The sequence below is a fragment of the Hemitrygon akajei genome, chromosome 17 (assembly GCF_048418815.1).
Source record: "Hemitrygon akajei chromosome 17, sHemAka1.3, whole genome shotgun sequence".
NCBI lineage: Eukaryota > Metazoa > Chordata > Chondrichthyes > Myliobatiformes > Dasyatidae > Hemitrygon > Hemitrygon akajei.
Genome location: NC_133140.1, coordinates 85,971,762 through 85,983,792, shown reverse-complemented (window position 1 = coordinate 85,983,792; position 12,031 = coordinate 85,971,762). Strand labels below are relative to the sequence as shown.

General features: G+C 40.8%; 1 protein-coding gene across 5 annotated transcripts in view; it reads right to left on the bottom strand.

Annotated features, from left to right (window-relative positions):
* Positions 1–12,031, bottom strand: part of LOC140740875 (pyrethroid hydrolase Ces2e-like) — a 114,448-nt gene that overhangs the window by 13,524 nt on the left and 88,893 nt on the right. For all 5 annotated transcript variants that reach the window (XM_073070462.1, XM_073070466.1, XM_073070463.1 and 2 more), the window contains 4 exons: positions 6,127–6,279; positions 3,976–4,056; positions 2,088–2,232; positions 955–1,104 (listed from right to left, as the gene is read on the bottom strand). In XM_073070462.1, the coding sequence (XP_072926563.1) occupies positions 955–1,104; positions 2,088–2,232; positions 3,976–4,056; positions 6,127–6,279 (529 nt within the window). The remainder of the gene's footprint in view (positions 1–954; positions 1,105–2,087; positions 2,233–3,975; positions 4,057–6,126; positions 6,280–12,031) is intronic.

Below are 12,031 nucleotides of genomic sequence, written 5' to 3'. Positions count from 1 at the left end.
TTGCTTGGAATGGAGGGCTGTAGACTGGACAGGTCAGGTTTATTCTCTCTGAAGTTCAAAGCAACAAGTAAATTTATTATCAGAGTACATACATGTCACCATATACAACCCTCTAATTCATTTTCTTGTGGGAATTCACAGTAAATACAAGGAAACAACAGAATAAATGAAAGATCACATATAACAGGGTTGGCAAACAACCAATGTGTAAAAGACAACAAATGTGCAAAACAAAATGAAAAAAAAAGTAATAAATAAATCAAGAGTCCTGGAAAGTGAGTCCATAGTTTATCAGAACAGTTCAGTGATGGAGTGAGTGTAGTTATCCCTTCATGTTCAAGAGCCTGATGGTTGAGGAGTAAAAACCATTCCTGAACCTGAAATGCTGGGAGTCAAGGGAGTCCATACAGAGGTTTATAAACTTAGCAGGGGTTAGGAAGAGTCGAAAGCTAGTCATTTACCCAGGGTATAGGATTCTAGAACTATAGGACACAGGGTTTAGGTGAGCAAGAAGAAAGTTAAAAGATATGTGAGCTGTAGGTTTTTCACACAAAAGGTGGTTAGTCTCTGGTATCAGCTGCTAGAGGAGGAGGTGGAGGCAGGTACAAAGACATTTGGACAGGTGTATGGTAGGTGAGGCAGGTACAATGACAGTTGGACAGGTGTATGGTAGTCCTTTAAGGTTATTGTGAATCCTCTCATTTCTCTCACCACTGGATCCCGAATTGAGCTAACAACAGTAATTGGAATAGGAAGGGAGAAGGTGGTTATGGGCTGAATTTGGGCAAAAGGGATTATTGTAGATAGACATTCAGATCAGCATTGATGAGATGGGCCGAAGGGACTGTTTCTGTGCTGCAATACTTTACAATTCCAGACTATCCACAGGCTCCATGACTCCTTCCTGCTTATCCTACACCAAACCCAAATCTCCCATAGAGATCAGCTCGTTACCAAGCAGTTCGTCAAAATCCCGGATGAAGGGGCCTCCAAAGACAAACGAAAGTTCAGCCCCGTGAGGAGCCCTTGTGAACTGGGGTATTCTTGTTTCATAGAAGCTGGCACGATGCTGGAATTCGTACAAAAACACAGGGTTTCCATCATCTGCAAACCAACCACAGTAACAACAGATAAAATCTAGTCACAATTACATCCTGGAATCTCAGTGGATTGAACACTTCCCATTCCCTGTCAAAGTATATATTCCCAATGGACCAAAACCTTCCCAATGGACTGAACCATATTCATCTCCTGCCAATGTACAAATTTCCAAAGGATCAAGCTCTTCCCAAGGAACTGAACTCTCCCCATTCACTGCAGATGTACAATTTCCCAAAGAACAAAATTCTGCCCAAAGGACCAAACCCTTCCCATTCCCTGCCAATTTATAGATTCCCAGTGGATCAAAAGCTTCCCATTCCCTGCTAATGTGCAGATTCCCAATGGACCAAACCCTTCCCAATTGACTGAACCCCACTGCCAATGTACAATTTTCAAAAGTCCAAATTTCCCAATTCTTGCTAATGTACACATTTCCAATGGTCCAAACCCTTCCCAATGGAGTAAATCCTTCCCATTCCCTGTCAATATACAAACTACCAAAGGATCAAACCCTTCCTATTCCTTGCTAATGTATAAATTCCCAAAGGATCAAACCTGCCCCCTTTGCTGTCACTATTAATGATTCCCTTGGGAACAAACAGATTTCCATTCTCTCCAGCCTGTTAATAAACTAGGGACTTTATTTTTTTACGAACCTTTCTATGAGGAATTTAAAAAATTCTTTCTTTCTGAATGAAAGCATTTCTCCATTCTCTCATAGATCTGGATATCCAATTAATCTAATCCATTCCCAGTCTCCCTCATGTAGATTTCCAATGGAGAAACCAATTCCCAATCTCTGCCATTTTCAGAATCCCAATGGCTCAAATCCCTTCTCCATCACTGCCACTGTACTCTGGTTTCTTGTGAATCATGGCATTCCCATTCCTGACCCAGTGAGTGTTAAGCTTGAGCCTTGTAAGGTGTAAGGGTGAAAGGAGACGACACAGAAGGGAACCCTGTGCACCAATGTGGAGCAGCCTCACCTCTGTAGTACTGAGCCGCTCTCAGGGTTGGAATGGTGATAAACACATCACCGAATAAGTCGAGGTAACGCTCTTTCAGAAGGTCAGGGCTGTACACATCCTTGAAGTATTCGTCAAAAATCAGTTCTCCATTTTCAGCTCCAAACTAAACAAAGAGTTTAGTCACTCTGTGCCTCAGAAATCAAACACTGGTGTCTATTTATGCATATATGATTTATTTATTTATTGATAGATACCGCGCAGGACGAGGCCTTCTGGACCTTTGAGACACACTGCCTAGCAACCTACCGTTACAACCCCAAACGCAATCACAGGACAATTTACAGTGAGCAATGAACGTACTATCCCATATATCTCTGTAATGTGAGGGGAAGCTGGAGCACCTGGCCGAAACCCACGTGTTCCACAGGGAGGTCTATAAACTCCTTATAGAGGATGCAGGGATTGAACTCCAAACTCTGATCCCTCAAACTGTAATATTGTATAACAAACTCCAGGTAAGAACAGCCTGTGACGCCACTTTCAACAGATTATGGAACTGTATTACCAGATCCCTCTGTTCTACCACACTCCTCAGAGCCCTACTGTTCCCTGTGTAATTCCTAACCTGGGTTGGCTTCCCAAGCTCACACTCGACTGCATTAAATTCCACCTGTCATTTTTCAGCCCATTTTCCCAGCTGGTCCAGATACTGCTGTAAGCTTTGATAGTCTTTCTTCCTACATCCAGGATCTTGGTGTCATTTGCATATTTGCAGATCCAGTTAACTACATTTTGGAAGAAGAAACAATCGGGCAGATTATTATTTAGATGGGGAGAAAATTCAAAAATCGGAAGTGCGAAGGGACTTGGGGATCCTAGTGCAGGATACCCTAAAGGTTAACCAACAGGTTGGATCGGCGGTAAGGAAAGCGAATGCTATGTTGTCATTCATTTCAAGAGGAATAGTGTATAAGAGTAAGGAGGTGTTGATGAGGCTCTGTGGGGCACTGGTGAGATATCATTTGGAATACTGTGTGCAGTTTTGGGCCCCCTATCTTAGAAAGGATGTGCTGATGTTGGAGAGAGTTCGGAGAAGATTCACTAGGATGATTCCTGGAATGCAAGGACTAACATATGAGGAGCATTTGTCGGCTCTTGGATTGTATTCATTAGAGTATAGAAGAATGAGAGGGGATCTCATAGAAACATTTTGAATGTTGAAAGGGTTGGACAGAGTAGATGTGGAAAGGCTGTTTCCCTTGGTGGGTGAGTCCAGGACAAGAGGTCACAGTCTTAGAATTAGAGGGTACCCATTTAAAACAGAGATAAGGAGACATTTTTTTAGCCAGAGGGTCATGGATTTATGGAATTCGTTGCCACATACAGCTGTGGAGGCCCAATCATTGAGGGTATTTAAGGAGGAGATTGATAGGTATCTAATTAGTGAGGGCATCAAGGAATATGGGGGAAAAGCTGGAAATTGGAACTAGATGGGAGAATAGTTTAGCTCATGGCGGAGTAGCGGAGCAGACTCGATGGGCCGAATGGCCTACTTCTGCTCCTTTGTCTTGTGATCTTGTGATCAGTCAGATCATTGATAGAGTTGACAAATGACAACAGACTCAGCACGAATCCCTGCGGCACTCCACTAATCACAGGCCTCCTGGCAACCCTATACTACCACTCTCTGGCTCCTCCCATGAAACCAAAGTCAAATCTAATTTACTACCTCATCCTGAATGTGTACGAATGAACCTTTCTGACCAGCCTCCCATGTGGACATCATTAAAGGCCTCATCAAACTCCATGTAGACATCATTTGGTGGGAGAAGCAAATGCCTCACTTGTGGTCAGATGCGGAGAGTTTTTACTGGTTGGATTAATGAGTTCAGCGAAGGTGCCTTACCAGTGGGTGCAGATATGTTGTTATTTTCTCCCGAATTTCATCCCTGGTTATTCCGGCCTCCCAGTCAGGTTTGATGATGACCTGTGTGGGATTAAACATGGGAGGAGTCGGTGAGTTAAAGAACACAGAGGACAGGAGGAGGAGTATAGGAAACTGATACAGGACTTTGTGATATGGTGCAACTCAAACTACCTGCGTCTCAATATCACCAAGACCAAGGAGATGGTGGTGGACTTTAGGAGATCTAGGCCTCATATGGAGCCAGTGATCATTAATGGAGAATGTGTGGAGCAGGTTAAGTCCTACAAGTATCTGGGAGTACAGTTAGACGAGAAGCTTGACTGGACTGCCAACACAGATACCTTGTGCAGGAAGGCACAGAGTCGAATGTACTTCCTAAGAAGGTTGGCGTCATTCAATGTCTGTAGTGAGATGCTGAAGATGTTCTATAGGTCAGTTGTGGAGAGCGCCCTCTTCTTTGTGGTGGCGTGTTGGGGAGGAAGCATTAAGAAGAGGGACGCCTCACGTCTTAATAAGCTGGTAAGGAAGGCGGGCTCTGTCGTGGGCAAAGTACTGGAGAGTTTAACATCGGTAGCTGAGCGAAGGGCACTGAGTAGGCTACGGTCAATTATGGATAACTCTGAACATCCTCTACATAGCACCATCCAGAGACAGAGAAGCAGTTTCAGTGACAGGTTACTATCGATGCAATGCTCCTCAGACAGGATGAAGAGGTCAATACTCCCCAATGCCATTAGGCTTTACAATTCTACCGCCAGGACTTAAGAACTTTTTAAAAGCTATTATTAATGCTTTTTGAGATGGTGATTTAGATGCATATCATATTTTTTTACTGAGTTAAGTATTGTATGTAATTAGTTTTGCTACAACAAGTGTATGGGACATTGGAAAAAAAGTTGAATTTCCCCATGGGGATGAATAAAGTATCTATCTATCTATCTATCTATCAGAAACAGGCCCTGCAGCCTAACCCCTCCATGCTGACCCACTTGCTTTCCTGAGCGGCCCATATCCCTCTAAACCTTTCCTTCCAATATACCTGTCCATTGTGACCATAAGACAGAGTAGCAGAATTAGGCCATTCAGCCCATCGAGTCTACTCCACCATTCAATCATGGCTGATCTATTTCCTCCCTCAACCCTGTTCTCCTTCCTTCTCTCCATAACCTTTGACACTCTGACTAATCAAGAAGCTTTCAAACTCTGTTTTAAATATACCCAATGACTTGGCCTCGACAGCTGTCTGTGGCATTGAATCCAACAGATTTACCACCCTCTGGCTAGAGAAATTCCTTCTCATCTCTGTTTTAAAGGTACTCCCTTGTATTCTGAGGCTGTGCCCTCTGATCCTGAACTGTCCTACTATTGGAAACATCTTCCCATGGATTCCCCCATTCTTATAAACTCCAATGTGCACAGTCCCAGAGCCATCATACACTCCACATACATTAATATTTTCTCTCCCGGGATCATTCTTGTGAACCTCCTCTGGACCCTCTCCAATGCCAGCATGTCCTTTCTCAGATATGGGGCCCAGAACCGCTCAAAACACAAGAAAAACTGCAGAGGCTGGAGATCCAAAGTAACACACACAAAATGCTGGAGGAGTTCAGCAGGTCAGGCAGCATCCGTGGAAAAGAAAAACAGTCGAGATTTCAGACCGAGACCCTTCATCAGTCCTGGCCTGCGGAGTTCCTCCAGCATTTTGTATGTGTTGTTTCAATACTCCAGATAGGGTCTGACCAACGCTTTGGAAGCTTCAGCATGACATCCTGGCTTTTATGTTCTAGTCCTCTGGAAACGAAAGCTACATCGTAGTTGCTTCCCTACCACCGAATCGACCTGCAGGGAGTCCTGCATGAGCACTGAATTTGCTCCCCACTTAGAAAAATAGTCTCTGCCTTTATTCCCTCTACCAAAGCGCATGACCGTACATTTCCCTACAACTAGTAAACACAAAGTACACTGCAGATGCTGTGGTCAAATCAACACGTACAAACAAGCTGAGTTCCTCTCTACAACTGCCTCCTCTCTGTCCGGTCTCCTCATCTGTCTGTAGACTCCCTGCCTCTCCGCCTACCTACTCTCTTAACCCCCGTTTCTGTGTGCCAAGCGACAGATCAGCATCACCTCTGGGTGTACGAGACTCTTCACTGCCTCCTCGGTAGTCACCCCCATCAGATACGGGATCTTCCGGAACTTTCCATCCTGGAACATCTTTTGAGGATCATCAGGAAGGAAATATCCATCCACCACAATGGGTATTAACTGGTAGAGATCGTTCTGTAGAGAGGCAAGGGTATAACACAGGAATGTAAAAGCAGGGGTAGTGCACCCGCGCTGCCCCACTTCAGTCCCCAGCCCTCATGCCCTCCTCTGTGTGCTCCCCATCGCCCTCGATCTGCTGACCTTTCAAACTTATACGTTATGTAACTTCATGTAATCATGAAGAAGACAAGCCAGTGGCATCAGGCAGGAGGTACGGGAGCCTTACGTCCCACAGCATCATGGTCAGGAACCCCTACAGTACCTATGAAAAGTATTCACCCCCCCCCCCCTTGGAAGCTTTCATGTTTTATTGTTTTACAACATTGAATCACAATGGATTTAATTTGGCTTTTTTTGACACTGATCAACAGAAAAGACTCTGTTGTGTCAAAGTGAAAACAAATTTCTACAAATTGGTCTAAATTTATTACAATTATTAAACATAAAATAATTGATTGCATAATTACTCACCCCCTTCAAGTCAGTATTTAGTAGATGCACCTTTGGCAGCAATTACAGCCTAGTGTCTGTGTGGATAGGTTTCCATCAGCTTTGCACATCTGGATACTACAATTTTCCCCCTTTCTTCTTTACAAAACTGCTCAAGCTCTGTCAGATTGCATGGGGATCATGAGTGAACAACCCTTTTCAAGTCCAGACACAAATTATCAGTTTGATTGAGGTCTGGACTCTGACTTGGCCGCTCCAGGACATTAACTTTGTTGTTTTTAAGCCATTCCTGTATAGCTTTGGCTTTATGCTTGGGGTTATTGTCTTGCTGGAAAACAAATCAGCTTGCAGTTCTCTTACAGACTGCATCAGGTTGTCCTTCAGGGTTTCCCTGAATTTTGCTGCATTCATTTTACCCTCTACCTTCACAAGCCTTCCAGGACCTGTTGCAGTGAAGCATCCCCACAGCATGATGCAGCCACCATCATGCTTCATGGAAAGGATGGTGTTTTTGATTATGTGTGGAGATTGGCTTACACTTAACATGGTGTTTAGTTAAAAAGCGCAATTTTGGTTTCATCAGACCAAAGAACCTTCTTCCAGCTGACTTCAGAGTCTCCCACATGCTTTCTGGCAAACTCTAGCCGAGAATTCATGTGAATTTTTTTCTTTTTATTGTAATTTATTTTTTTTATGAAGGTCATCGTCAAACAAACATTTCCATACGATGTATTTCAGACATTGTACATATATATCATATAATCATATATATCACAAATCTCCACATAGTATTTTTCTGAGGTTTACACTTATAGAAAAGAGTGGAAAGAAAAAACAAGCAAAAGGAAAGAACTATGTACAAGTAGGGAGTGATCTTTTTTTTTACAACAGATTCATTGATTTGTGAAAATAAAATCAGGCCTATGAGGCATTGTGTAGTTAAACCATTTTTCTCAGTATGAATCAAATTGGTCCAGCTTATGATTAACAGATGCAGTTATCTTCTCCATTTTGTAAATGTCCATTGTAATTTCCATCCATGTATTTAAAGTTGGGCTCTCCTGTGATAACCATTTCCTAGTAAGAGTGTTTTTACCAGCCACCAACAGTATATTCATTAAATATTTATCTCTTTTCAACCATTCTTGAGGTATATATCCAAAATATATGGTCTTACTCTCTAAGGGTATTTCACATTTAAAGATGTCTTGTAGGGCATTGTGTATCCCCCTCCAATAGTTTTTGATAACAGGGCAGTCCCAAAAATTATGATAATGATTTGCATTTTGATTTCCACAATTTCTCCAGCAAACAGGGAGGTTACTATCGTAATGGGATTTCTGAGAGGGTGTAATAAAATATCTTATCAAGTTTTTCCATCTGAACTCCCTCCATTTCTGTGAACTGGTACACTTCCATTGATACCTCCATATTATTGTCCATTCTTCCTCAGATATAATTATCCCTCCTTCTTTCTCCCATCTCGTTTTAATGTATGAAGTCGAATGTGTTTTAAGATTTGACAACCCCTTATACATGCTTGAAATGATTCTACTACCGTTATCTGAATTATATGCTTTTCTAAATAGCTCTATCAAACATGTACTTGCCTTGGTTACGTTTTTAAGCATCTTATTAACATATTGTTGCATCTGTAAACACCGATAAAAATCTTGTTTTTCTAATGTGTTTCTCTTTAAGCATTTCAAAACTGAACAATATTCCTTCTTTCATTATGTTGCAAAGAACTGTTATTCCTTTAGCTGTCCAGTCCTTAAATCTAGCATCCAATTTATTTGGTGTAAAATCCGAGTCATAGGCACACCATTTAAGAACTGCAATTTCTCCCTCTAGATTATATTCTTTTATAGTAGTTTTCCATATTTTAAGAATCAATTTCACCCATGGGTTATCAATAGTAATTATGTACCTTTGCAGGTTGTTATCAGCCAAAATTGCCTGAATGGGGATGGGAAGTACCCGCTCCTCAATGTTTTTCCATTGAGCGTCGTATGATGGGTTGCACCAACATATCACAGCTCTCAACTGTGTTGCAAAATAATAATCTCTAAGAGAAGGTAGACCCCATCCCCCCTTTTCCTTTGCTAATTGCAAAGATTTGAGACGAACTCTAGGCTTTTTACCCTGCCAAATATACCTTGATAACATTTTGTTCCATTCATTGAATTGATTTTGATTAAACTCTAATGGTAGGGTCTGAAAGAGATATAACAGTCTGGGCAGTATATTCATTTTAATAGACTCAATCCTTGAACTGAGACTGAAAAAAGGAATCGGTTCCATCTTGCCATATCTTCCTTAATTTTTTTATATAAAGGCTAATAATTACATTCTGATAATTTTGCCAAATCTTTTGGCATAATGATGCCCAAATATTTGAAAGACTCTGTGTGCCATGCCCAGGGATATCTACTTTCAATTTCTCTTGGTGGGCTATAGTAATATGAAAGTAATTGGGTTTTATCTATGTTGATCTTGTATCCTGATAATTGACCATATTGTTCAAAGGATTGCATCAATTTAGGTAAAGAGTATGTTGGTTGCCCTAGATAGATCAAAATGTCATCCGCATAACAAGCCAATTTATGCTCTGTCCCTTTAATAGTAATTCCCCTGATATCTTCATTTTGTCTGATGTATTGAACTAATGGTTCCAGATATAATGTGAGTAGTGGTGACCATGCACAACCCTGTCTCGTGCTCCTTTCTAGGGTAAGACTATTTGATAAATATCCATTGATTTTAATCCTAGCAGTAGGATTGTCATATAGTATCTGTATAATTATAATAATTGTGTCTTGGAAACCAAATCTATGTAAAACTCTGTAAAGAAAATTGCAATTAACCAAATCAAATGCTTTTTCAGTGTCCACGCTTATCACTATTGCTTCGATTTTATTTTTTTGTATATGATCCATAATGTGAAGTGTCCTTCGTATATTGTCTTGTGTCTGGTGTTGTCATATAAAATCTGTCTGATCGTTACGTATCAGTATGGGTAGAAACTCCTCTAATCATTTGGTCTTGATGGAGGTAAATAACCTATAATCTACATTAAGAACGGATATTGGTCTAAATGACCCACATACCATTTTATCCTTGCCTTCTTTCGGTATAGCTGCGATTATCGCTTCCTTCCAGCCAGGTGGCATTTGCACCTTTTTCAGAGTCCAGTTCAGTGTGAGGAGTAAAACAGGAATTAACCCATTTTTAAATTCTTTGTACCACTCTGCCATATACCCATCTGATCCTGGTGACTTGCTTAATTTAAGCCTACTAATTGCAGCTTTTAATTCAACTTCAGTTATATCAGCAGTCATCGTTCTATTTTGTTCTTCACTTAAAATGGTTAATTCTACAGAATTCAAGGTGGTGTCAATTTGGGTTTGGAACTTTGGAATATAGAGTTTTGTAAAACACCTCAAAAGCTTCTTGAATTTCACTTACCTTATTTTTTATCATTTTCGTTCTTGGGCCCCTAATTCTATGAATTGTATTTTCTGCTATCTTTTTTTTTCAGTTTCCACGCCAGTATTTTCATAGACTTTGATCCACTTTCATAATGTCTCTGTTTCAGAAACATTAAATTTTTCCTGATTTCTTGCGTAGCCAAACTATTAATTTCATTCCTAATTTTTTAAAATTTCCCCTAATGTATCCTGTGCCAAATTCAATTTGTGTTTTTTCTCTAGTTCCTTCAGCCTATTTTGTAATTCCTCTAATGTTTTATTCCTTATTTTTTCTTATATGAAGATATCGCTATAATTTCCCCTCTTAAGACAGCCTTCAGAGTATCCCATAAAATTGGAGGTGAAACCTCTCCATTATCATTAAATTCTAAGTAGAGACCAATTTCTTTTTTAATTTGTTCCTTAAAGTACGGATCATTGAGTAAACTTGAATTTAGTTTCCAAATAGTATTCTTTGGTTGTAGGTCAAAATCAACAGATAAATATATAGGTGCATGGTCACTTACATCTATTGTCCCAATTCCATAGGTGTTTATTTTGTCTTTGTCTTTTCCAAATGTTATGAAATAGTCTATTCTTGTATATACAGAATGGGGAGCAGAATAAAGAGTGTAATCCCTTCTGTTGGGGAAAAGGTCCCTCCATATATCAATTAAACCAAATCCTCAAAAAGTGTATTAACTTTCTTATGTAAAGATTTTGTTTCATAGGTTTTTCTATTGGAAGAGTCTAAGTTTGGTTGTAATTGTAAATTTAAGTATCCCCCACATATCAGGAGGCCTTCTGTTTCCGTTACCATAATAGCAGTAATTTTCTGAAAGAAACCAATATCACTTCCTGGGGGTGCGTATATATTCAATAGAGTAACTGAATTTCTGTCTATGTTCCCCCTTACCATAATATATCTGCCCTCTTTATCTCCCATTTCGAATACTTTTTCAAAATTTAGCTTACTAAACTTCTGCCATGTGCAGAAGTTCGCTGATGACACGGCCATAGTGGGGTGTGTCAGGAATGGACAGGAGGAGGAGTATAGGAAACTGATACAGGACTTTGTGATATGGTGCAACTCAAACTACCTGCGTCTCAATATCACCAAGACCAAGGAGATGGTGGTGGACTTTAGGAGATCTAGGCCTCATATGGAGCCAGTGATCATTAATGGAGAATGTGTGGAGCAGGTTAAGACCTACAAGTATCTGGGAGTACAGTTAGACGAGAAGCTAGACTGGACTGCCAACACAGATGCCTTGTGCAGGAAGGCACAGAGTCGACTGTACTTCCTTAGAAGGTTGGCGTCATTCAATGTCTGTAGTGAGATGCTGAAGATGTTCTATAGGTCAGTTGTGGAGAGCGCCCTCTTCTTTGTGGTGGCGTGTTGGGGAGGAAGCATTAAGAAGAGGGACGCCTCACGTCTTAATAAGCTGGTAAGGAAGGCGGGCTCTGTCGTGGGCAAAGTACTGGAGAGTTTAACATCGGTAGCTGAGCGAAGGGCGCTGAGTAGGCTACGGTCAATTATGGAAAACTCTGAACATCCTCTACATAGCACCATCCAGAGACAGAGAAGCAGTTTCAGCGACAGGTTACTATCGATGCAATGCTCCTCAGACAGGATGAAGAGGTCAATACTCCCCAATGCCATTAGGCTTTACAATTCAACCGCCAGGACTTAAGAGCTTTTTAAAAGCTATTATTAATGCTTTTTGAGATAGTGATTTAGATGCATATCATATTTTTTACTGAGTTAAGTATTGTATGTAATTAGTTTTGCTACAACAAGTGTATGGGACATTGGAAAAAAAGTTGAATTTCTCCATGGGGATGAA